Below are 25,565 nucleotides of genomic sequence, written 5' to 3' on the forward strand. Positions count from 1 at the left end.
ACGGCGGTAGTGTAGACATCGCCACAGAGGTCCCAGGTGCAGGAAGTACTGTGGAGCTTGTCAGAAACAGACTGGAGCAGTGAAAGATTGGATTGGGGGGCAGTAGGTGATGTGACTGGGGAAGTCTCTGTCTAGATAATTCCCTCCTACTGTGAGCCCCATACTTGTGGTAGGAAGCACAAGGTAGGGCAGTACTAAGGGTTGCCCAGGAATTAGAGGTGCAAACAACCTCTTCTTAGTCCTGGCACGAGTGTTAGCACCAGCCCAGGAGGTCTAATTTTTTTACATGCCCCTCCGGCACAATGCACAACCTGGAATGACTGATGAAGGCAGAAGTGTACCATCAATGCTGAAGCCATGGGCTAGGAGGGCTAGTTATCAAATGGTATTGTGCACTCCAACCATCTCTCACTGCTGAAGAATGCAGTGTGTGAGATGGAGGAGGAGAAACCCTGAAATAAAGGTTTTGACCAGTCTCCTTAATGTGGCTGTCATCTTCATGGATTGTGAAAGGGTCCATACCTGGGTGAGGTATCTTGACCTGTGGTCCTGTTTCCTAGCCCAAAGGTGTTCATTTCCACCTCAAAATGTGAAGGAGAAGAATCTCCAGACTGTAGCAAATGTGTGCTCTGAGTGGAAAGGAAGTCAGGAATATATATTTTAGGCTGAATGTAGAGCTCTTCAGAATGTAGTTACGTTCAGTTTAATCATTTCCTGAGGAATCCTAATTTAGCTGAAGCACTCAGCGTCTGGTGTCCTGCTTGATTATAGCCAAAAAAGGAAACTGGTTAAATTCTTGGGAGTTGCATTTGCAGGAAGCTGTGTAATGGAGGTTAGAATACATCTGTTGCCTTGCCAAACCTGATATGATCATGAACACAATGAACATTTTAGTTCCTTTTTTCTCTCTCTAACCCTTTGGCTGGCCTACAATCTGTAGTAGATATGCAAGGCCACCTGAGATTTGCAGGATCTCCTACTGAATCACCAACCCATTCTTCCGAGATCCTGGACTACTTTTTCCCCCTCCTGTGTATTCTCTCAGGCCAGATGTCCCAGAGTGTGGTGTAGTGCTAGACTGGTCTGACAGCTGGCTCCCATTTTAGTGGTGGCCTCATTTACAGGTGTGTGCTGTCCAAGCACTGTAGGATTACAAACATTGTTGCTCTACCTTTGCTCCAGCTGCTATCTAGCTAACAGTGGATGTAATGGGTTGCCTCCTTGGTGCCCCTATTGCAGGTTGTACCTGTCCTGCTGCAGAAATAAGGCCTAAAATACTATTTCATCACAAGGGCCCTGCTTGTGTCTACTTAGTCTTCTAGCCTCAAGTGTATTCTTAAAACAAGCTTGTTTAATTCCTTGCATTTATTGTCTAAGACGGGTAGGCAACCTATGGCACACGTGCCAAAGGCAGCTTGCAAGCTTATTTTCAGTGGCACTCACACTGCTCGGGTCCTGGCCACCCGTCCGGGGGGGGGGCTCTGCATTTTAAATGAAGCTTCTTAAAAATTTTAAAAACCTTATTTACTTTACACACAACAATAGTTTAGTTATATATTATAGACTTATAGAAAGAGACCTTCTAAAACTGTTAATGTATTAACGGCACCTGAAACTTTAAATTAGAGTGAATAAATGAAGACTCGGCACAGCACTTCTGAAAGGTTGCGGACCCTGATCTAAGATGTAGATTTTAAATCTGAGTCCGAGTGATGTTGCTATATGTGGACTACGTGTTCCTTACTGATGGCTACAAAACTTGCAGAGCAGGAACAAGTACAGCATTCAGTACAAAGCAGGAGTACAGTTATCCATTTATTACAAGGAATTTCCCTGCATGCGCGCACACTGCTGGATTGGGCCTCGGCATCCATCTATACCATAGTTGGCATTTTTCCAGACTTCTCTTGCTGTTGCGTGTGCCTGATGCTAAGCTTTAAGTTGATCTCAATGCATGTTTGGGCCAGATTCCTTCTGCAGTGAAGCTCTTAATACCTGTTGTCTCTTTGGGAAACTGCTATGCCGGAATGCTGCCCAGTTGGCTTTGCAGGCTGTTTATATACCTGAAGAGGAGCGGTTATAACAGTATTTGACAGCCTCCTATTGCATGCACAGACCATTCTGCCTCTTCTCCTTTTTTCTTCTCTTTTCTGGCTAACTGAAAATTCTGACAGTTGCACAAAATCAGAATGAGTTAAGTGATTGACAAGTTGGTGAGCACGGATTCTAAGGGGTAAGGTTGTGTGAAGTGTCTGGCTTTCTCTGGTTTAAGGAGCCCTGGTGCATGTAGTGCACTAGAATCTTGATTCACTAACCAAATGGTGCCTTTCATAAATCCCATTTTAGCAACCAGAAAGTGCTTGGCAGAAGCATTCCTGATAATTTTGATGAAAGATAAAATAAGTAATTTGGATTTAATACACAGTCCTAGAAATCCCCAGCGTTCTCCCAGGTGCAGTGTCAATGATCTCTCATCACTAGGCCTCAGTTATTTCACTGCTACAAAAACAATGATCTTTAAACAAGATAGTGACCACAATATTTCTTAATCCAAAAGGGTTCTGCACCCTGATAACCAACATCTTCAACATTATTTTCCTGTAAAGATGACCTGCAGAGCACAAATAAACCCAGTTTAAGCCCAGATTTGTGTTGGGTATCTACCATAATCTGGCTATGGGGAGTACTTAGTGTATTCTTAACCCACCTTTTAAATTCTCTTGACACCTATTGGGATATCTTCAAGGAATAAAGGGGAACTGCCAGCTCAACCCAGGCAATCCATGGCATTTGTAAATGCTGAAGTACATCAAATATCACATTTTCAGTGAACCAGGAAATACTAGAAGAGGGGAATCGAGGAGAGAGCTAAAAAGCTTGATTAAAACTGTTCTAGGCAGTTGACAGAATTCATTACAGATCAGGGGTGGGCAAACATTTTGGCCTGAGGCCACATCAGGTTTCTGAAATTGTATGGAGGGTCAGTTAGGGGAGGCGGTGCCTCCCGAAAAAGCCAGGTGTAACCCAACCCCCTATCCAACTCCCCCCCCCCCCCGGTTTCTCACCCCCTCACAGCATGCCTCCCCAACCCCTGCCCCATCCACCCCTCCGTCATCTGACTGCCTCCCACCACCCCTCCAACCCTCCCTCCTCTCCTTCCTGACTGTCCCCTGGGACCCCTGCCCCATCTAACCTCCCCTTCTTCCTGACCATCCCTGGAACCCATGCCCCTGACTGTCCCCTACTGCCCCATCCAACCCCCCTCTTATTCCTGACTGCCTCCGGGACCCTTGCCCCCATTCAACCCCCTGTTCCCCACCCCCTGACCACCACCCCGAACTCCCCCGCCCCCTTACTGTGCTGCCTGGAGAACTGGTGGCACTGCAGCCGCACTGCCTAGAGGATCGGGTCAGGCCGGGCTCTGCAGCTGCACTGCCAGGCAAGAACTTACAGCCGTGCTGCCCAGAGCATTGCGCTGGTGGTGCAGTGAGCTGAGGCTGCGGGGAAGGGGGAACAGTAGGGGAGGGACCAGGGGCTAGCCTCCCAGGGCAGAAGCACAGGGGCTGGGCAGGAGGGTCCCGCAGGCCAGATGTGGCCCACGGGATGTAGTTTGCCTACCTCTGGCCTAAACAGTGGTGATAGTAGTACAGAAATCTGATCTTAACTACAATGCAAAACAAGTAGTTATCCAAGTGTTTGTCAGTAACTTACTGTAGGGACTGGTGCTTCTGAATTGTCCAACAGGTTTACAACCTTAATTTCAGTTTAACTAGTTTTTTTGCTAGGGAATAGAAAATACATATTTTACAAATGCTAAAGTTTCAAGTCTGTTCTTTTCCTGTCATTTTTAGGAGGATAAACCCTGATCTTGTATGTAATTCCAGCAAGCCACTTAGGATTATTGAAATAAAATTAAGGTGGGGGCGGCACTGATAGCCAGAGACCTAAGCCAGTGTTGAATCCATTTGCCTCTAGGAGTTCATAATGCTGCTTAAATTGTAAAAACTTGACTTCTTTTTTTGTTCTGGCAGGTCCCTCATTATAAGTCACCATGGCTCAGAAAGATGTTGATAAGTACCTTTATGTGGACAAAAACCTCATCAACAACCCCCTGGCTCAGGCTGACTGGGCAGCCAAGAAACTGGTGTGGGTCCCATCGGAGAAGAATGGGTTTGAGGCAGCCAGTCTGAAGGAGGAAGTGGGAGATGAGGCCATAGTGGAGCTGGCAGAAAATGGAAAGAAAGTGAGAATAAACAAAGATGACATCCAGAAGATGAATCCACCCAAATTCTCTAAAGTGGAAGATATGGCAGAGCTGACCTGCCTGAATGAGGCCTCTGTGCTGCACAACTTGAAGGAGAGATACTACTCAGGGCTCATCTATGTAAGTAACAATCTTCTGTACTGGTGTGGTGGGGGGAGAGGCTTTTATGGGGATTCCATGTAAACTTGCTGCAACCAACTTCTCCCAAACATGCACAGTTAACCTTACACTGCCCCATCTGAAACTCTTATGTGACACTGCTGCTGCTTGAGCCCCACAACTCTCCCTTGGGTAGAATAGATCCCTCAGGGAATATTGCGGTGAAATGGTTGGATGTTGGCATTTGAGTGTCATTGTTTGGAGTATGTTTTGAATATCATCAACTTGCATTTGGCTAGAAAAAAGACTTTGGAAAGCAGTAAACAGGAAGCCTGATTAAAACAGTATTAAATAACAAAACCCCATTTGGGATGTATACCTAACAACATCTGGGTTGCTTTTCCCACATCTGGAACCTCAATGGCAGGGAATGCTAATGCCAAGCTGGCTGTCTAATCTCTCTCTGAGATTCAGGTTTTTATCACATGTGCCCACTCAGTAACAAACATCCTGTACCTCAGCGTCTTTCTGTGGATGAAATGAGAAATAGCTATCTGAACTGGCAGGTTTTATTCTCTTCCCACCCACCAAAATTTACAAGAGCAGCATAATCCTTTTACTGGGCTGTTGCCATGGAAATGACAGTGATGTGTAGATAATTATGGCAGTCATGCACAATCACAAGGAACACGGTATAAGAGCCAGGCTCACTGACATGCTCACATGTGCCCAAAGGGGGCGTGCTAGAGGATAAGGATTTGGAATCTGCATTGGTTCTATAGTTCCTGTTTATGTGACTTGCATCAAACAGAGCACAAAAGTTTTATCCCTTAAGTCACTGTTAAAGCAGAAGCTGTCAAGGGGCACAGGATGAACTAGGCTCAGTGGTAATGTGGTGGTTTTTAATGCACTGGTTGCTTACATCTGGAGAAATTTGTTCCAGTTTTGTTTGGTCCTAGTCCTTATTTGACAATACAGAATAGCAGCAAAATGGTCAGAGCTGGAATTAGCAGGAGATATTACTATTAAGGCCTGATGTTCAGTGTCTCTAGGCAATGTAAAGTAGATTCTTTAGTGTTATGTCTGCTGCCCAATGACCTATTGAGGACACTAATGTTACTGTAGTTCTAAAGAGAATCTAGATTACTGATTTTTTTTTGTCTGAACACCCACCAGTAACGTTCAAATCTCTCATGTAACTTGTCTGACCGCTCCAAATGTCAAGAGCATGTTTTTAACAATACATCTCACATAGTCTCTCAGGTACCTGCTACTTAATCACCCAAAGAGGCGTAGTCCTCTTTCTTTCCACTTCTGTGGCAAGACAAAGATGATATGCCATTTGCTGCCCTAGATTAGATTGCTTATGTTCACTCCTTTCATGTACCTCTGTAAGAACTCCTTTGAACTACCAACTTCTTGGTCAGTGGTTTTCAACCTGTGGTCCTCTGACCCCTGGGCATCCACAGACTGTCTCGGATTTCCACAGGAGTCGCACTTCCATTTAGGATTTTTTAGGGGTCAGCAAATGGAGAGGCTGAAAACCACTGTTCTAGATAATACAATCCTAACCTAGAGTCTTTGGCTCCGCTGCAGGCTGATGCTGTGGCCACCTTTATGCTATTCCAGAGGCACAGGAGACATAGGCAGATGCTGCAGAATACCATTGTTAAAGTGGGGGTTCTTCAAGGTATAGAACTGGTGTAGAAACTCCATGCCAGCCTTCTCCCTGTCTGATGTCAGGGGGCATGATGAGGAGCTCAGTACATTTAGTTATTCTAGGTTGCTGAATAGCTGATTGGTGGTTGTGTGTAACCACACGTGCCCCCTCCTCCCCAGGCTGTGACTTCTGAATTGTGCAGCTCAGAATCAAAGCGGTACTTATACCCATTTCTCAACAGTACAAGGCACATTTTCCCTTCCTAATAAAACTATTAAATTTTAAAGATAAAATGTATGTATCCTAGGTAATATCTCCCTCCTAAATTAAATTTAACAGATCTTGAAACTAGTGATAGGTAGTCAATTTTAAGTGACTTAAATATTTCACTTGCCTTGCAATAGGCTGCCATTTCACAGGTGTTGAGATGTCCCCTCAGTGATGCGTCAGACAGGTGGTCACATAACCAATTTCACAAAGGGTATTTGTGGAAGTAAGATAAACCTAACTAGTAATGCATTATGCTAGACAGAAACTTGGTCCTACCAATCCATCCAAAAACATGAGTCTGCCCATTAGTGAAGTGAGCTGATCAGATTGGCCAGCCGCTCTCCTCAGTGATTAAGGTGAAGGGCTAAAATCCTTCCACTGGACAGCAGCTGGACACTAATCTTCTTGACAGGAAGAGAGCGAGCAAACAAACTATCTCTGGAAAGGTCATAAATACAACACACTTTGTTCTTGACTTCTGCCTCTTCCTGCGGGTGGGGCTCTGTTTCTGAGAAGTGTGTGTGTGTGTGGGGGGGGGTGTTTCCCCTATCCTTCATGTGAAGGGGGATGGGAAAACTTGACACTAAGTTTACAATGGGGATTTTGTGGCTGTCTACACTGCCACTTTCAGCGCTAAAACTTTAGTCATTCAGGGGCGTGGGAACCCCCCAGTGACACAAGTTGTAGGGTTGAAAAGTGCAAGTATAATCGCTGATAAAGCTACCACCCCTTGTTCCGGGGGCATTATTTTTTTTATCACCGAGAGAGCTTTCCCTCAGCGATAAAGCGTCATTACACTGCCCATGTCACAGCACTGCCCTAAGATGTTTGATCAGGGAGTGGCAGACATTTCAGGAATTTGGAAACAGCAAACCAGTGTCAAACTGAAGAGATTTGTTTCTACCATGGTGATTTGTTTTAGATGACTGATGGTTGTGATTATCTGCTTTCAGTCTCTAAATTGAGCTTGACTTTAAGCGTGTTCTGTAGCTCATCTTGGTAACTTGTTTTCCCCACTGTTCACCTTAAGTGTGCGTCCTGGGTCCAGAGCAGAATGTAAATCCAGAACCTTACAAATATTCCAGTCCAGCAACCACATCAGCAGAGGGTAGACCCTGGGAAAAACTTTTCCTGCCTAAGCTGTTCTTGTCTCCTGAGTCAAACATGCTTCATCTTCCCCTGTCAGCCTTGTAGAGATAAGTAACTGCTAAAGAGTAAACCTGATTCTAGTCTGCCCTGTGCATCAACCAAAACACCAGTGAGGTTTAATTCCAGAACTATAATATTGAGCAGTGATATCTGAAGCAAAGCACAGCTGAGTGGAGACAACTTGTTAGGTCTCACCTTTGTGCATTAGCCTTTAATCTCTGGAAACTTTGGGTTCGTTTCCTAGACTGGGGCAAAATGAAAATAAAATTGACAATACAAAGAGACTAAGATGACTTTTGCACTTCTTAATAAGGCTGGCAGATTTAGTGGAGTAGCAAAGTGAGTGAGAAGAAAGAACAGGAGTACTTGTGGCACCTTAGAGACTAACATGTATTTCAGCATAAGCTTTCTTGAGTGAGATAACCGTGTTGGGACTGCAGATCAGGAGGGACATGCATTGGTAGAGCTGTGTAAATAAGTATCTCTTCCGTGAACCTCAAATACTTAAAGGATAAAATTAACTATTGTCTTAGAATTACTGTTCTGGAAAAGAGACTGCTCTTAGGTCAGTGGTTCTCAAACTTTTGCACTGGTGACCCCTAGCAAGCCTCTGAGTGCGATTTCCCCCCCCCCCCCTTATAAATTAAACATTTTTAAAAATATATATTTAACACCATTATAAATGCTGGAGGCAAGGTGGGTTTTGGGGTGGAGGCTGACAGCTCGTGACCCCTATGTAATAACCTCGTGGCCACCTGAGGGGTCCCAACCCCCAGTTTGAGAACCCCTGCCTTAGGTGTTCTCTCCTCTCCCCGTTGCTTCAGACCTCATTGGTCTGATAGCAACAAAAAGAACATTAATGCTAAGTGCTGCTCTTCCTGTGCTGCAGACTGCTTCCATTCAGCTTCAGACCTCCAGCCTATTCTTGCTTGGAATATGGGCAGTCCTCCACCAGCCTACACTCCTCTGTAGGAAGCTGTACTAATGCAGACTCTAAATCCATAGCTGAATCTTTCAGCATTAGTTGCTGCCACTTATTCACTTCACTTTTTTTTTTCTTTACCCCTGGCCCCTCCCCGCAACAGGCATATTCTCTTCTAATCTGTTTCTATTTACAATATCCATATAGTGGCTATAACCAGCAATGGATATTCACAAGAAAAGCAGCTGCATAGTTTACAGTATAGCATCTCTTTGAACTCCAGCAAAACAATTGTGCAAGTTCCAGTTAGACTATAACTTGTCCCTTAATGGCATGGTTGCCTGCTGCATCAGCCACACCTGGTATAGGGGAAAAGAGAGGGTGTGTCAGGGGCATTCTGTGGGCAGATGTGGTGAAACAGAGCTTCACTGCATCTGAGCCACCATTGGCATAAGGTATGCAAGAGACCTTACACCACTGGAGGAAATTAGAGCAAAATGGGGCCTATTAATTTCCACTTGCATCTAGGAGCCATGCCAGCTCTCTATAGTCATGTCCAAACACTATATTGGACATCCTGGAGAATCAGGGCCAATGTCTGCTGGTATTACTGTGGCAGAGCAACTCACTTGGTTAAATCAGCTCACTAAAATTCAGTTAACCTATCTAGGCATGGCGATGATTGTCCATTTGTCAGTTTTCTCTTCGCCTCACTTAAATACCTCTCAACATTGAGCTACTAACCCAGCAGGTAGCTAAATTTATCTAACCCTTTTGGTAGGATCTCATCTTGGACAGATGCTTTAATATTGGGGTCTTCTCTTTTGGAAACTATTCTTTAGTGTGCAAGTTGTCTAGTGTCCTCCAATGCAAGACTAATTCGGAAACCACCTCCATACACACAGGAAAACTTAATTGGCATACTTTCCTTTGGGGAGTGGTGTGTGTCTAATTGGCACACAAACTTCCATTATAGCCATGTGAACATGGGTGCGGATGCCCACTGAGGGGGTGTAGGATTAAAATTGCATGCCTGAACTTCTTTGTTTTGAGTCTCAGACACTTAAGTAGGGTTAACTACTTGAAGTAAAAGCAACATCCAGAAAATCAGGGTTATGACCACAAACTATGTAACAGATGCCATCTCTACCCTTCTAACTGCCAGTAGTCTAATCTTTACCCTGATCCAGCTGAAGAGGCTCAATCTGATCAAATGCCCCCTGTGCTTAGAGTAGAGGACTACTTACTACACCAAAACAGTTTTCTTTGAGAAAGTGGGGGGAAGTGCAAGATGTAGAATGTGCCAGATATGCCCTATTCTTCTAGTAGAATTTCTGATAGGATGAGAGACTGGCCTTATGAAGCAAACACATGCCAATAAAACCTATATGCCCTTTGAGTGACTACAAACCTCAGGAGCAAAGCTTGGATTCTTAGACTATCTAAGAATACATTCTTCCTTCTGCCCAAAATACTTTCCAACTAGAAAGTGCATTCTGAGACTTGGGTACTAACAAACCTGCAATACTTTCTCTCTTCCTCTTGTCTTGGCACCTGTCTTTCTCAGGTAGGTCTCTTTAAAATTGCAGTAAAAATATCTGGACATTTGTCTTGCCTCAGAACTCTGCAGGATTAAAGCCAGTTGAAACTAAAATTTGGGTTTGGTGTGATGGATGCTAGTGATTGTGACAAGTATTCCCTTATTGTTAAAATGGGAGCCTCCAAGAGTTTTACATGTTGATCAGTTCCAAGCTACGTTGGACTTGTGACTCTTGTTTTAAATGCAGCCCCAGATAAGTTTGTGTCTTGTATGTGAATGAACTACAATGGTGCCTCAGAATATTTCCTCTCTAACTAATTTTGGCTTCACCTCTGAATCAAAGCGTTCTTTTGAATAAAGGGGTCAGGAGGAAGTATCAGCTGTCCATCAAATAATCCAAAGAATAGTTTACTGGGTACTACTTCAGGGATTTAGTATGGGGGTCCTCTCCTGATCTCCTGTCCCTTCCCTTTTAATAGAGGGAAACCGCTGAAAGTAAATCCTTGGTTACTCCCATACAGGGAATTCTACTAGAAATGAGCAACTTTGTAGGATCCTAACCTAAAGCCATAAAGGACTGTTGATGGTCTAGTCTGACATCTTGTATAATACAAGCCATAGAACTTCCCCAAAGTTCCTAGAACAGATCTTTTAAAACAAAATCAGATATTTTTCTAAAAATTCAGTGATGGAGAATCTACCATGACCCTGGGTAAATTGTTCCAATGGTTAATTATACATTTTTAACACTGAGTGCCTTCTTTCCAGCTGGACATCAGTTTGTGATAGCATGACTCCTGTGCGGTGCACTTCTTGGCAAAGGATAGCTCTGCTTAAGAACTGATGAATTTGAGCAGGGGAATCATATATGCATGTTAACAGGTGTTCTGTGAGATATTAAGAAAATTCATGGCTCACTGCTCCTGGTGCTTAATGCAGCACATTAGTACTTGTCCCTACATCGGCTTATGAATGCTTATTCCCTTGTGTAGCTTATCATGGGGGTCTGTTATACTCTGGACAACTATAGTAAGCAGGCTTTACAAATATGAGCTAGCGCACAATTCTGGGAGGTGAACATCTGTTTTCTACAGTAAAGTGTAACTTGGTTTAAACTTCAGATCTCTGAAAGCCAGGGAAACTAGTCTTGATGGGCCCTACAGTTAACTGGAATGAGCTAGCCAGTGTAGATCAGTTGCTGCACAATAGCATCCTGATAGCGTGGAGTATCTAGTAGGGTACCTTGAAGGTGGTTATGTGCCATAATGATAAACTTGGTATTAGCTGTTGCCCAGTTTCTAGTATTGACTTGTGCCTTCCTGTCTCTTCACTGCCCCAGTAGAACCTCTCAAAGGGGGACTGACTCCAAGCAAGAAACCCGTAAAAGAACAAAGATCTGTCTGACTCTAACCACTGTTAACTGATGTCTTCTTTTTCTGCAGACCTACTCAGGCCTTTTCTGTGTGGTTATAAATCCCTACAAGAACCTGCCCATATACTCAGAGGAGATTGTGGAGATGTACAAAGGCAAAAAGAGGCATGAGATGCCTCCTCACATATATGCAATCACAGACACTGCCTACAGGAGTATGATGCAAGGTGAGTGCCAACTACGGGACAGTGACTTTCTTAGTGAGATCTTGAAGTCAAAATGATATTCAAGATGTGGTGGGCGGACTTATTGTAAAAGAGCAAATCTCTCTGAGGATGTGTGGAGGAGTCACTAAGCAGTGTAACTTCCTGCCCCCCTTCTAAGGAGGGAGAGAGATGTTTGGGTGTGTGTATGTGCGTACTTGTAATAAAACTATGTTGAAATTCACTGAGAACTAACCAGAGCTGTTTTTGGTGCCAGAAGCAGAGTGTGGTCTGAAACTCTACATCAAGACTTGATTGAGTTTTCATGCAATAAAGAATAAGTTCTATCCTGTCAAGGAGGATAAACATTTATTTGCTAGTACTACACAATGTATTGGCTTTTCATAAATTTGAAAGTAAATACATTGACCAGGATCGCTTCCTGGATATACTTAGCAGAATGCATACATAGTGTCATCAGATATAAAGAATTTAATGCAAAACCAGGTGTGGTTTATGGGTTCCTGGTAAACTGCCAGTGGATTTCTTGGTGTCAGTTGGGGATCTTTTATGTAAAGCTCTGAAAATCCTGTATGCATCCCAGCTCTCAGTAAGGTGATCTCCTTTTAGAGAATCAAAGCTTGCAGTTGGGGAATCCTGTGGAATGCCCAGATGTATAGAGAGTTAGCACTATTCTTTCTGTCTTCCTGTCTTGGTATCTGGATTACAGATGCAGAAGTAGCAAAGCTAAAAGGAGTGCCTAAGGGAGATGGTGGACAGTCTGAAATAATGACACTTTGGGACAAGACAGCATGGGAGAGTTGAGGCTGAAACTCCCCCATCTCGTAAGCAGCTGTTCACTATTAAAAATCTGGATTTCTGTCACTTCCCCTAGGGGGCAGAACTTGTATCTCCTGTTTTTTAAGAAAATTCCATTTGGTCAGTTTCCAGTTATCTGGTCTTATCTATAGGGCCCTACCAAATTCTCATCCATTTTGGTCAATTTCATGATCATAGGATTTTAAAAATTATAAATTTCATTATTCCAGATATGAAATTTCAGATTTAAATAGTGGTCTAACTGTAGGGGTCCTGACCCAGAAGTGAGTTGTGGAGGTGGGGAGAATCATAAGGTTGTTGTAGGGGGTAGTAGCATTGTCTCCCTTACTTCTGCACTGCTGCTGGAGGCAGTGCTGCCTTCAGAACTGGCAGCTGGAAAGTGGTGGCTGCTGGCTGGAAGCCCAGCTCTAAATGCAGCGCTGCCTCTAGCAGCAGTGCAGAGGTAAGGATGGCATAATGTGGAATTGCCACCCTTACTTCTGCACTGCTGCTGGAGGGGCACTGCCTTCTGAGCTGGGTGCTTGGCCAGCAGTTGCTACTCTCCGGCCATCCAGCTCTGTAGGCAGCACAGAATTAAGTGTGGCAATACCATGATCCTCTCCTCCCACCCCCACTCTCACAATAACCTTGTGACCTCGATTTGGGTTGGTAAATGCTGGTCTCCCCCCTGTGAAATCTGTACAGAATGATAAAAGTACACAGACCAGATTTCACGGTCCATGTGGCGTCTTTCATGGCCATGAATTTGGTAGGGCTTTACTTATGTAGCTTGACACAATTAATGACCTCCATTTCTCCCTGCCCCAGCAGCCTCTCAAACTCTCCAGCATAGTGAAGCTATGACAGTAAGGTAGCGTGAAGCAAAAAGAAACAGGAAGAAACTGCTTTCCTTGTGCCCAGATCAGTGACTCAACAAAACTGAAGTGGAGGGAGGAATGCCAATAAAGGCTGCTGGAGTACAGTCCCACAGGAGACTTGGCATGACAGATAAGGTGAAATGGAAAAGCTGCTTTCTGGAAGAGTGTAAGCAGGTCATAGAGTGGTGGAAGCAGGTGGCAATGACTTCAGGAGTAGGAAGGTAGTGCTTCTTGTTCAAGAGCATGATTCCCTGCTGAGAAATACAAATACCTTTCCTAGCTGTCACTCTAAAACTGCTCTGCTGCATCCAGAAAACACTGCCTGGAATGTGTCCTTTAAAGAACCTCACTTCCTCTTTAAACAAAGGAATTTCTAAACTCCTTGCTCAAATGACAGGACAAATGTGCCTTCTGTTCACTACATGGTAGCGTGACTGCCCATAAACCTCTTATCTTCAGTTCACTTCCTCTATTGCTTCCTTCTCTTCCCTGCCTACTCCTTGTCAGCGACAGTGGCAACAGCTGTTTTCTTTAAACAAGCTACTGACTTGTCCTAGCAGAGTTTCTAGTTTGTGGGAAGAACCTTCACTCCTGTGCAACAATGGAGGCAATTCCTTTGATGCTATTGTAACAGGATTCTGGAAGACACGGCTTCCTCTGATTATAACTAACAGCAAAACCACTTGACAGATGTAGAGCAAGCATCCTGTATGGAATCTCTGCCAGTTACACAAGTTGGTTCTGCAGACAGCCACACTGTTGTGGCTTAAAAGTGATAGGTGAAGTTCCCTTGCACATGGTGGTTTGTAGGGAAATGGTCACTAGTATCTGTCTCCATCTTTTTTCCTGACTTCAAGGCAGTGTTAACTGTGTGAAATCCCAGACTTGCATTGTTGAGTCACTGCAAGAAGCTAAAGGATTAGTCTAATGTCTGTTTTCTTGGCACTGGTGTGGGGAGGAAAGGAGGGTTTGAGCTCTGCTTAAGTGCTTACCTTCCTGCTGTAAGGGAAGAGGTAACTGGTGGAGGAAGAAAGAGGGTTACAGTCCTGCCCCAGGCAAATAGCTCTCAGCTGTTGCCCCTTTCATCATGTAGTTAGATTTGTTGTGGGAATGTGGCAGTCTTGTCCAATTAGCTGATTGCTCCTGGTCCTCTTTATCTAATCCAGAATAACTATGGCCTATAATCGCCCTCCTTTGTGCACTTGCTGGGCTTGGAAATCACTCCCAACTGATGGGCTAGCTGGCTGTGACCACACTATCTATTTAACAAAGTTTTAGTGGGCTCTGAGTGGGTTTCAGTGTCTTGTAAAGTGTATGTATTGGCAGCAAATTTACTCTAAAGCAACAGTCTCCTTTTTCAAGGATACCAAATGGCAGAAACCCTAAACTGCAGGGATGACATTGGGGTTTGGCATTGGGGGTGAGAGTGGGAAGGCTGTTAAGTTTCTGGTCCCAGCCAGCCTGCTGGACAATGGAGAACAACATTCCTGTTTGGCTTTCTCCCATTTTGATTAGCCTGCGTGGGAGGCTTGATGCAGCAGCCCGTGGTATGGGAGGAATCTGCACAGAGAACAGAAAATGAAAGAGCCCAGTGCTCTGCAAGGACTGGAGGCATTTAGGATTAATGGTTGTGCCCCTTTCTCCTTTCAGAGCCCAATATTCAGGGAATCCTCCATGGTATGAATGCTTTGAGAGAAAGAGAGCAAGCTGGTAACTCTGAATGGAGTACAGTTATCTCTTGAGCTGATAAAGCAGAAAGCCCTATATGTTTGTTTGGATTCTGTATCTTTTGGTTTCACTGAGTTTCTGGTATCTTAATAAGCAGCCTATTCAGGTTTAGGTAGGGGGATAGGATTGCTTTTATTCTGATTTAAACTAATCCTGAAATTGTTTAACCCTTTGTTTTGTGTTCAAGCTGCTGCACTACCTTTCAGAACTGTGCTCTCTGGCAGGCTGCTATAGAGGCCCCCTGATCAAAGGTGCACCGGTGCCCATACATTCAATAGGATTAAGTCACTTGTAGGAAACTTAATCCAGGGCACTGCGATGACCTAGAGGCATTGTGGAAAATTTGCCATATATAAAGTGGTGCTGTTTTTATCCCCAGTCTGCTCTGCTATGGGGCCTTGGAGGGACCTCAGAATTCTGCTCTTGTTGACAAACTTCAGAAATCCTCCTGTGTAATAAAGTTACCATATTTGTGTGTGGGAGTGAAATACCCAGGGTGCCTAAGTGCTGCAATTCTCCTGGTGTCTGGCACCTTGAGTACCTAATGGATTGAATGCTTTCAGAAGGAAGTGGCTTTATTGCGTTGAAGAGTTGAAGGATAATGGTTTCATATGGAGATGTCTTAAGCATGCATAGCATTACTCTAATGCAGCAGATGTGCATAAAAGGGAGTGAGTGTTTGTGTATGTGTATAAATTATTTTACCTGCCTTAAATTTCTAAATAGTTGAGAGCAGTATCTTCAGTAGATCTATTTGGAAAAGGCATTTCAGAGCTGTTGGAATGGAGTCTGTTCAAGCTAGTTGGGAAGCTTTCTTCTCCAGCATCTTGAGCAAGTGATCAATCTTCTCTATGAAATACTGGTATAGGGCCAGACTGTCCAGATATGACACTAGTGTCTAAAGAACCACACAAAATGGCTGTCAATGTGTCACTAAACCTTCGCAACAAAACTTGGGGTCAACAGGGAGTACAATTAATTCCTAATGGCTTCTTCAAAACTTCTCCTTAGAGTGCTCCCTCTTCTTGCTCCAATGCACCTCTCAGGTCTGGCTCTGTCTATTCCCTCCCTGCCAGCTTGTTTCACTTCAGCAGGCAGAAAAATAGCAGGGAGAGGCCTTGGCTACACTGGAGAGTTGCAGCGCTGGTGGTGGCTTTACAGCGCTGCAACTCCCTGACCGTCCACACTTGCAAGGCACATCCAGCGCTGTATCTCCCTGGCTACAGCGCTGGCTGTACTCCACATCTGCCTGGGGAATAACGACTGCAGTGCTGGTGATGCAGCGCTGCTTCGCCAGTGTGGCCACCAAAAGCACTGTTGTTGGCCTCCAGAGATATTCAGAGGTATCCCAGAATGCTTGTTCAGCCACTCTGCTCATCAGTTCGAACTCTACTGCCCTGGCCTGAGGTGACCTGCCCTTTAAATGCCCCGGGAATTTTAAAAATCCCCTTTCTGTTTGCTCAGCCAGGTGTGGAGTGCAATCAGTGAATCTTTCCAGGTGACCATGCCTCCGCGTGCCAAACGAGCCCCAGCATGGAGCAATGGCAAGTTGCTAGACCTCATCAGTGTTTAGGGGAAGGAAGCTGTGCAGTCCCAGCTGCGCTCCAGCAATAGGAATTATACCACCTATGGGCAGATATCAAGGGCTATGCTGGAAAGGGGCCATGACCGGGACACGCTGCAGTGCAGGGTTAAAGTGAAGGAGCTGCGGAGTGCCTATTGCAAAGCCAGTGAAGGAAACTGCCTCTCCGGCACTGCTCCCACAACCTGCTGTTTTTACAAAGAGCTGGACACGATACTTGGGGTGACCCCACCGCCAATCCGAGGACCACGATGGACACTTCAGGGGAGGAGGAGGAAACTGAAAGTGAGGGTACTGGGGTGGGGGGAGACACCTCGGAGTCCCAGGAGGTATGCAGCCAGGAGCTCTTCTCAAGCCAGGAGGAAGGTAGCCAGTCGCAGCAGCCAGTACTTGGTGAAGGACAAGCAGAGGAGCGGGTTCCCGGTAAGCAGCTTTTATTTTCAGGATGGAAATGTTTCAGGAGAAGAGGGAGGGTTAGGGCTGCATGCATGCATGCATGCCTAGATGTGGAATAGCGCATTGATGTGGTCTATCACGTTGCAGTAATCGGCCTCAGTAATCTCTTCAAAAGTTTTAGCCCATGCTTGGGCTGAATGCGCTTGCGCAAGTTTATAGGGAGAGCCACTGTGGTCCTTGTCCCAGTCAGGCTAACACGTCCATGCCACTGTGCCGCGAGGGGTGGGGGGACTGTTGCTGCACACAGGCAAGCTGCATAGGGGCCAGGGCAGAATCTGCATTGCTGTAGAAGACCCTCCCGCTCTTCCCAGGTAACCTGCAGCAGCGAGATCTTCCAGGATCAACTCCTGTGGAAAATGTTGGGAGAGTGTTCAGTGTAGGTGCCTCCTGCAGCTGTTTGCTTTCCCCAACGCACAGAAACCCCAGCACAGCCCTGAAGCAATCAGTCCCCCTTACTTACCATTTCGGGGCTCCTGTGGGTTATGTGTGCTCTCTTTAGTGTGGGAAAATTATGCTAATGTGAAGATTGTAAACTCCTTCACTGTGTGGGAATAACTGTCTGAGATATAAACAATGCTGCCTCTGTTAAGTGTTGCCTTCTTTTGCCTTTCCACAAGCAACCTTGAGTTCTTGGCTGCCCGTGTTATCAACAGCTCAAAGACTCCAAAACCTCCTGAAGAAGCCGCAAAAAAGAAAAGACAACCTGCTGCAAGCAGTTACGGATCACTCTCCCAAAGAGAATCAAAGTGCAGGACTGGAGGGAAAGGGAAAGCAGGATCTGCCAGAGAAACGCAGCGGCCAGGAAGAAAAGCACAAAGCAGCTGATAAGCATCCTGGCGTGCCAAGGGGACTCTATTCAGGTGCTTGTAGCCATGCAGGCAGAGCACTACCGCACCACCCCCCTGTCCCAAAGCTCTTTCCCTTGTGCCTCAATCTCAGCTCCAAACCCCGTTCCCCAGCATCCAGGTTCTTACCACCACCAGCCGCCCTCAACACCTGTATGGTCACCAACCAGCCCTGAGATCTACAACCCTTACCCTCTGCACTCAACCCCCATCACCATGCAGTATAGGTATCCTGAAGTGCAGCAGTCATTGCACAGCACTCCAGACAGGACATATTCAAACCTGTGACTGTACAGTTCCCCACCACACCCCCCTGCCCTTTTAGGTTCCCAAAATGTGTGTCTGTCAAGAAAGTTATTTTCTTTTCAATAAATGAATTCTTGGCTTTGAAAACAGTCTTTATTATTGCAGAAAGTCAAAGATACCTTAGCCCAGGAAAGAAACAGGCACTACAAATCAGCTTAGGAAAAAAAGGTTCCTATTAACATTGTAACCACTGCACTTCACTCCCGTGCAAGGCACCAAACGTTATGGTTGGGTTTTCAGCCTCAAATTCCTCCCTCAAGGCATCCCTAATCCTTGCAGCCCTGTGCTGGGCGCCTCTAGTAGCCCTGTTCTCTGGCTGTGCAAATTCAGCCTCCAGCTGTTGAACCTCGAAGTCCATGCCTGACTGTTTCACCCTTTCCTTCACAAATATTATGGAGGGTACAGCACGTGGATATAACAGCAGGGATGCTGCTTTCCCCCCAAGTCTAGCTTCGCATACAGAGATCTCCAGCGTCCTTTTAAACGGTCAAAAGCACACTCCACAGTCACTTAGCACCAGTTCAGCCCGTAGCTGAACCGATCCTTGCTCCTGTCAAGCTTCCCTGTATTATACGGTTTCATGAGCCAAGGCATTAATAGGTAAGCTGGGTCTCCAAGGATCACAATGGGCATTTCAACATCCCCTACTGTGATTTTTCCGGTCTGGGAAAAAAGTCCCAGCCTGCAGCTTTCTGAACAGGCCAGTGTTCCGAAAAATGCATGCATCATGCACCTTTCCAGGCCAGCCTGTGTTAATGTCAATGAAATGCCCACGGTGATCCACAAGCACCTGGAGAACCATAGAGAAATACCCCTTCCGATTAACGTACTCGGATGCTAGGTGGAATGGTACCAGAATAGGAATATGCATCCCATCTGTCACCCCTCCACAGTTAGGGAAACCCATTTGTGCAAAGCCATCCACAATGTCCTGCACGTTCCCTAGAGTCACGGTTCTTCTTAACAGGATGTGACTAATGGCCCTGCAAACTTGCATCAACACGTTTCCAATGGTCAACTTTCCCACTCCAAACTGGTTCCTGACTGATGGGTAGCTTCTGCAGTTTCCAGCTTCCAGATTGCAATAGCCACCTGCTTCTCCACTGGCAGGGCAGCTCTTAATCTTGTATCCTTGCACCGCAGGGTGGGGGCAAGCTCAGCACACAGTCCCATGAAAGTGGCTTTTCTCATCCGAAAGTTCTGCAGCCACAGCTCATCATCCCAGACTTCCATGACAATGTGATCCCGCCACTCAGTGCTTGTTTCCCAAGCCCAAAAGCGGTGTTCCACGGTGCTGAGCATTTCCGTGAATGCCAGAAGCAATTTTGTGTCGTACGCGTCAGGCGACTCGCTATTATCATCGGACTCCATCACTTTGGTTTTTAAGGAATAGATCAACTGCTGATGTGCTGGCGAGACTCGTCAGCATACTCCTCAGCAGTTCGAGCTCCATTTCCCACAGAAATCGTGCTGCACAGAAACTGAGAGTCAAGATGGCACCAAACGTGGACGGAAAAAACAGGGATTGCTGGGATGTGAAGCGATGCATCATGGGGCGTTGGGACAGGAAGCAGAATGACCCACACCCTCCGCCCCCTTCTCACAACCCACGGCTCCAAAATGGGACGAGGTGCTCCGTGGGATAGCTGCCCATAATGTACCACTTCCAACACCACTGCAAATGTGGCCACACTGCAGCGCTGGTAGCTGTCAGTGTGGCCACATTCCAGCGCTTTCCCTACACAGCTGTATGAAGACAGCTGTAACTCCCAGCACTGCACACCTGCAAGTGTAGCCAAGCCCAGAGACTGTTTCCCACATGTGCCAGCAGTCAATTGCTGGGTTTTTAGCATATTAAACACGCCTTGATCTCCATAGATTAGCCCCCAGTGATTCTTAAATAGTCAGTTTACTGCTGGTAGTCACTTGAGAGCTAGCCAATCTAAGGGCTAAAGGAAATGGAACCTCTAAAGGTACATCTGCACTGCACAAAAACCCAAACCCATGGCAATGAGTATTAGAGCCTGGGCCAACTGACTCGGGCTTGTGCTATGGGGCTAAAAATAGCAATGTAAATGTTCCTGCTCAGGCTCTGAGAGCCATCCCCTTCTCTGGGTCTCTGAGCCCAAATGGGAACATCTACATTACTCTTCTCTCTTCGCTTTCTTCCCCCCCTCCCCCCCACCAGTGTGAACAAGAGTCAGTTGATGCTCACTGTCACAAAGGTATGTTCTTCAGTGTAAATGTATCCTGAAGTACTGAAGCTTTGGATACAAATAATGTATCTTAAGGGGAGAAATGCCCCGAGATATTCTAAACTAAAGTTGTCCTAGTGCAGGATCTAGAAGTATATGTAACCTCAAGATTCTATAGGGAGTCTTACCAGAGCTGTGCAGAAGCTTCTCTTTTAAAGGGGACACTGTGGCATGTGCCTCACTAAGAGGCAAAAAGTAGGTGGGGAAAATACCCTGTCAAACCGGATTGGAGGAGAGCTAAACTGATCAAGTAATGTCACTCTCTTAAACTCTAGAAGTGCCACATGTAATGTCAGTCAAAGAAAATACTGTAGTGGCCCCTCCATGGATTTGAATAAATCTATGATTAATCAAATCACAAGTGTTTAAACTCAATATTAACACCCTTATCCCTCTCTGGGAATGGAGATTGAGGCTCTTCAGAGGCCTTTCCCCAGTTGCTACATTTCATAGGGAATAGCAAGTCCCCTTGATCTGATATTATAGAACTTGAGCATGAATTATTTAGTTTATAACTCTCAGATGTTTACATATTTTCTAAGTTTGAGTAAACAGGACACTTCTGGTTTTGCTTAGTTTGACTGGACTGACTGAACCAGCATTTCATCTTTTTTGTGTCAGACTTGTACGTGCTGGACTGTCTGCTCTGTCCTGTATGTCCCTGGATGCTTAATGCTTGGCAACTGCTATGCAGTAAATATCTGAACTGGTTCTCCACCAGCTGTGTAGCCGTTCAGTTGCTAGAGGTGGCAGCAGAACTGTGGGTTATGGGAGACTGAGTGGGGGGGGGGGGTTTAGGGGTGGGTGTGTGTGTTACAGCATGGACTGGTCCAGTTAAATTTCCACTAAAAGGGAAGGAAAACTACAGGTGACTTCTTTAGCAATTTTTGCAGGGCTCTACAATAATCCAAAGCAAGAGGCACTGTTAAGTTTTGGTTGCTTGTCATACAGAATGTTTGTTTCTTTTCAGTGATGTCTACACTTGCATTGGGTGATAAGGTTAATGTCGCTTTTGATTTCCATAGCTTAAATTTTTTTAGATGGTTTGTCTTCTCTGATTGCAGTCGGTAATCTTTAACTAATTTGCAAGTATCTTTTTGCTTTGAAACACCATTTCTGTTAGACCAAAGAATATAGAAAATCCTTTACTCATTTGGTTTGTGCTGCTTATCACGCACCTTCTGGTTGGTTCTTATCAACCAAAGCTGAAGGGTTTTAGCCAGTTTGTGGCCCTCTAGCCCAGATTGTCAGCTCCTCTGCTGAATACTGTATTGGCACCATGAGCACAGGAGCATGCATACTAGTTTTTTTTTTTTTTTTTTTTTTTTTTTTTTTCCTTTCAGAACTCAAACGTTTGTGTAACCTAAAATTGCAGGTAGACTTATTTTCTAATTTTGTTTCCAAATTCAGACATGGAATGCTGGAGGAGGGGATCTGGGTTCTGGTCCAAGAATGACTTGGGAAATAACCTTGATGTTTTCGTCAATAGATGGAAGAACTTGTGTATATAACTTTTTCATGCAAATCTTTCAGCTTCAGATAGCATGAAGCTGAGACTTCACTTCAGCTGATTCTTTCCTCGTCCATTCCTAGAAGTTCTGTTGCTATTCTTGTCCAAGGCCACCTTCATGTTAATTCTGGTTTGGGATCTTGGATTTCGACTCTGTCTACACTAACATTTTACTTCCAAATTTCTTCCCAGTTGGAATGCTAAGAGACTGTCTGCTGGCTTTTTAACCACGGTGCTTCTAACCCTGCTTGCAGCATGTCTAGATGGCATGCATGTTCAAATATCAGTGGTCGGTCTGTGCTGGCATTCCCAGCAATGGATTGATTGATCATAATTTATTCAAATCCATGGAGGGGCCACTACAGTATTTTCTTTGACTGACATTACATGTGGCACTTCTAGAGTTTGAGAGTGACATTACTTGATCAGTTTAGCTCTCCTCCAATCCAGTTTGACAGGCTATTTTTCCCACCCTCTTTGTGCCTCTTAGTGAACCACATGCAATGGTGTCCTCTTTTAAAAAGGAAGCTTCTGCACAGCTCTGGTAAGACTCTCTATAGAATCTGAAGAGGTTACATATATGTCTAGAACCTAAAGTTGTCCTAGTGCAGTTTAGAATATCTCGGGGCATTCCTCCCTTTAAGATAAAATTTTATTACACCTCTACCTCGTTATAATGTTACCCAATATAACATGAATTCAGATATAATGCAGTAAAGCAGTGCTTCGGGGAGCGGGGCTGCACAGTCCAGTGGATCAAAGCAAGTTCAATATAATGCGGTTTCACTTATGTGGTAAGATTTTTTTTTTGGCTCCCGAGGACAGTGTTATATCGAGTTAGAGGTGTATTTGTATCCAAAGCTTCAGTACTTCAGGGTACATTTACACTGCAAAATACACCTCTGTGACAGTGAGCATCAACTGACTCCTTGTGGGGAGAAACTTGAATTAAAATGCAAGTGTTGATAAGGCCACTGAATAGAGCCGTTAAGGAGCCTGCTTTGTGTGTGAGGCAAAGGGTGTAATAACTTTACATAGTAAAGTCAGGGGTGTGTGTGAAGAGGATGCTTGACTGAAATGCTTTTTCATTTAAGGCTAAATCAGTCCTGCGCGCGCACGCTCTCTCTCTCTTCGGCTCGATCCTCTTTTGGTCAGCCAGTCAGTTGCTTAAATTGGACGGCATGTACTAGCAGCAGTATCAGAGGAGCATTTTAGTAACTGAAACCAAGAGGACTAGGCATTTTCTCTGGCCTCTCTCCTGCCAGACATTATGTTCAGTGGTTAGGAGGTGGGCGGTACCATCTAGCAATAGTTAAGCTTTTTGCCTTAATGAGTCAGCTATAGGCTGGGGATTGCAAGCCAAGCCTTTGCCTTTCAGATACACTTCCTCTTAGCTGGAAAGATGATGTCACCATTGTGTGAAAGCTATATTACTTCTCCTTTTATGGAGATGTACAGGCTCAAAATCGGAGTTGCTCATGCAGAGGAAGTGGATGATAAAGGCCTTTTAGGATGTTCTGTAACTAAGATGCTTAGTGCAAACTGAGTGTTCTGTTCTAGCCTTCTAATTTCTCTTCCTCCCTACTCCCAAAGCCACCTGAGCTGGGGTTGTAGCCACTTGCCTATTGTACTAGCATATGCAAAAACAGTTCCAGAACTCGTACAGTCCATTTGCTATCTCACAGTACAATGTTACATAGATTATTTTTACATACATCGCTTGTAAAAATCATCAAGTCAAAAGTTATTTTTGTGCAAATGCTTTCAGATCATGGAACCAACCTAAACGTACTCTATCTGGGGATTACAGAGGTTAAGAATGGTTTAGTGTTTTGCATAGGCAAAAAAAAGTATGTAATATGTAGTTACAGAGTATTACTCTACACCTTGAATTTGAAGGCTGAACTACTTTCTGGATCCTTGAGATTACTTTTTGTTTGCAAGTACTCTGATACTGTGGTAATAACTAAATAAAGCTTAGATAGAAATATTTCTTTGCCAGCTGGTCTGAAGTACAGAATTGTTGCTGCAATTAGACTGTTGGTTTACTTATTAAATATGTAATTCAGAGGAGTGACTGTCTGAAAAGCAGATTGTTTTCAATTACTTTTTTGCTTGCCCTATAGTAAACAATTGAAGTTGTGGGTACCCAGTATGAGTAACTTGCATGTGCCACCAGTTTTGGAGATGTGGGAGGTGGGCCTCTAAGAAAATGAGTCCCTCTAGTTCTGGCAACTGAAGTTTGACTTTGGCCATGGTTATGCAAGGAAGATCCGAGGGTTGTATGGAATATGTAACATCCTGGAATTTAGAGTAAGTGCCTCTTAAGTTGGAACAACTTCTAAGAAGAGCTGCCTGTGTGGCAGTTTAACAACTCTCTTTGGTCTTCTGCTAGGATCCTACTTCCTGTGGCTCAGCACAGCATTTTGAGTAGTCTGTCTGCACACAATTAGAAGAATTCCAGCTATCCCAGTGATGGCTGTTTTGCAGTGCTGGTAAAGAATTTCTCCTTAAATTCCAAACTGGAATGTTTCCTTTTATGGTAGTATCTGCATATAGCTGTGACTTGCCTGCACTCGCAGGTACATTCCTGATGACTTAAAGGGGAGGTGACTCGCAGCTGCAGCTGGTCATGGGAAAAGCAAATGGGAGGGGGTAACATAGTACTGAAAGGGTCCACCTTTATTGTCTTGGGCTTTTCCTGTATGTTCACCAATTGATATGTCTAATTCTGTAGTAAGATGTGAAAAGGAGAAACTCTACTTACCATCCACCTATGGAAGATATTAACTAGACTGCTGCTGTGTCGCCACCTCCCTCTCTCATATGAGATTCTAAAACATTCTTCTAGACCAGCGGTTTTCAAGCTTCATTGCACTGCAACCCCTTTCTGACAACAAAAATTACTACGTGACCCAGGGGGAGGAGGGAGAGCCTGAGCCCCACTGCCCAGAGCTAAAGCACTCAGGCTTCTGCTTCAGCCCCAGGTCCCAGTGAGTCTAATGCTGGTCTAGGCAACCCCCTTAAAATGTGATCATGACCCACTTTGGGGTCCTGACCCACAGTCTGAGAACTGCTGTTCTAGATAGTGTCAGCCAGGGCATTTGATTTGTGTATGTTTAATTCTAGTGTCCATCATCTTTGTTCTGTTTGACATCTGGCGTGTATTGCTGTTTGCCAGTGTTTTATCATGAAGGATAGGGAAGTTACCTTTTTGTCTCAAATGTGCTTCCTACATGAGCCCCCAAGTACCCAAATGAGAGTGTAAGCTTTTCCGGCCGGTGAGCTGCTCATCATTAGTCAATTTTTCAAAAGGCCATAGCTACATATGAATGTGCTGCAAAACCAGCCAGGTGTCCGCCCTACTGAATACAACACCTGGGGCTATGTGCAGATGAATCATTAGTTATTCCCCAATGCACCCTCCAAGTGCCCAGTCATGCAGAATCCTGGCGCGCGCCTTGGTGATCCATTGACCGACTGGAGACCTTAATGGGTGTGGCCTTCTGAACTGCTTAGAAGTCTGTCTTTATACCTGTCATTCAGCTGTGGATTTCTTAAAGAACTACATTGAACATATCTTAAGTCTTCAGTGACTGAAGAGTCTGCCACTTCATTATAGGTAGTAACATCTATAGTTAAGGTTGCCAGATGCTTAATTTTAAGACCCTATTTTCTTTTCTTTTATGACTTAAGCCATTTAGGCA

General features: G+C 44.8%; 1 protein-coding gene across 2 annotated transcripts in view; it reads left to right on the forward strand.

The window, feature by feature from the left end:
* Positions 1–25,565, forward strand: part of MYH9 (myosin heavy chain 9) — a 101,996-nt gene that overhangs the window by 15,989 nt on the left and 60,442 nt on the right. For both annotated transcript variants that reach the window (XM_050926268.1, XM_050926277.1), the window contains exons 2-3: positions 4,032–4,384; positions 11,347–11,503. In XM_050926268.1, the coding sequence (XP_050782225.1) occupies positions 4,052–4,384; positions 11,347–11,503 (490 nt within the window). In that variant the 5' untranslated portion in view covers positions 4,032–4,051. The remainder of the gene's footprint in view (positions 1–4,031; positions 4,385–11,346; positions 11,504–25,565) is intronic.

Source organism: Gopherus flavomarginatus, chromosome 1 (genome assembly GCF_025201925.1).
Source record: "Gopherus flavomarginatus isolate rGopFla2 chromosome 1, rGopFla2.mat.asm, whole genome shotgun sequence".
NCBI lineage: Eukaryota > Metazoa > Chordata > Testudines > Testudinidae > Gopherus > Gopherus flavomarginatus.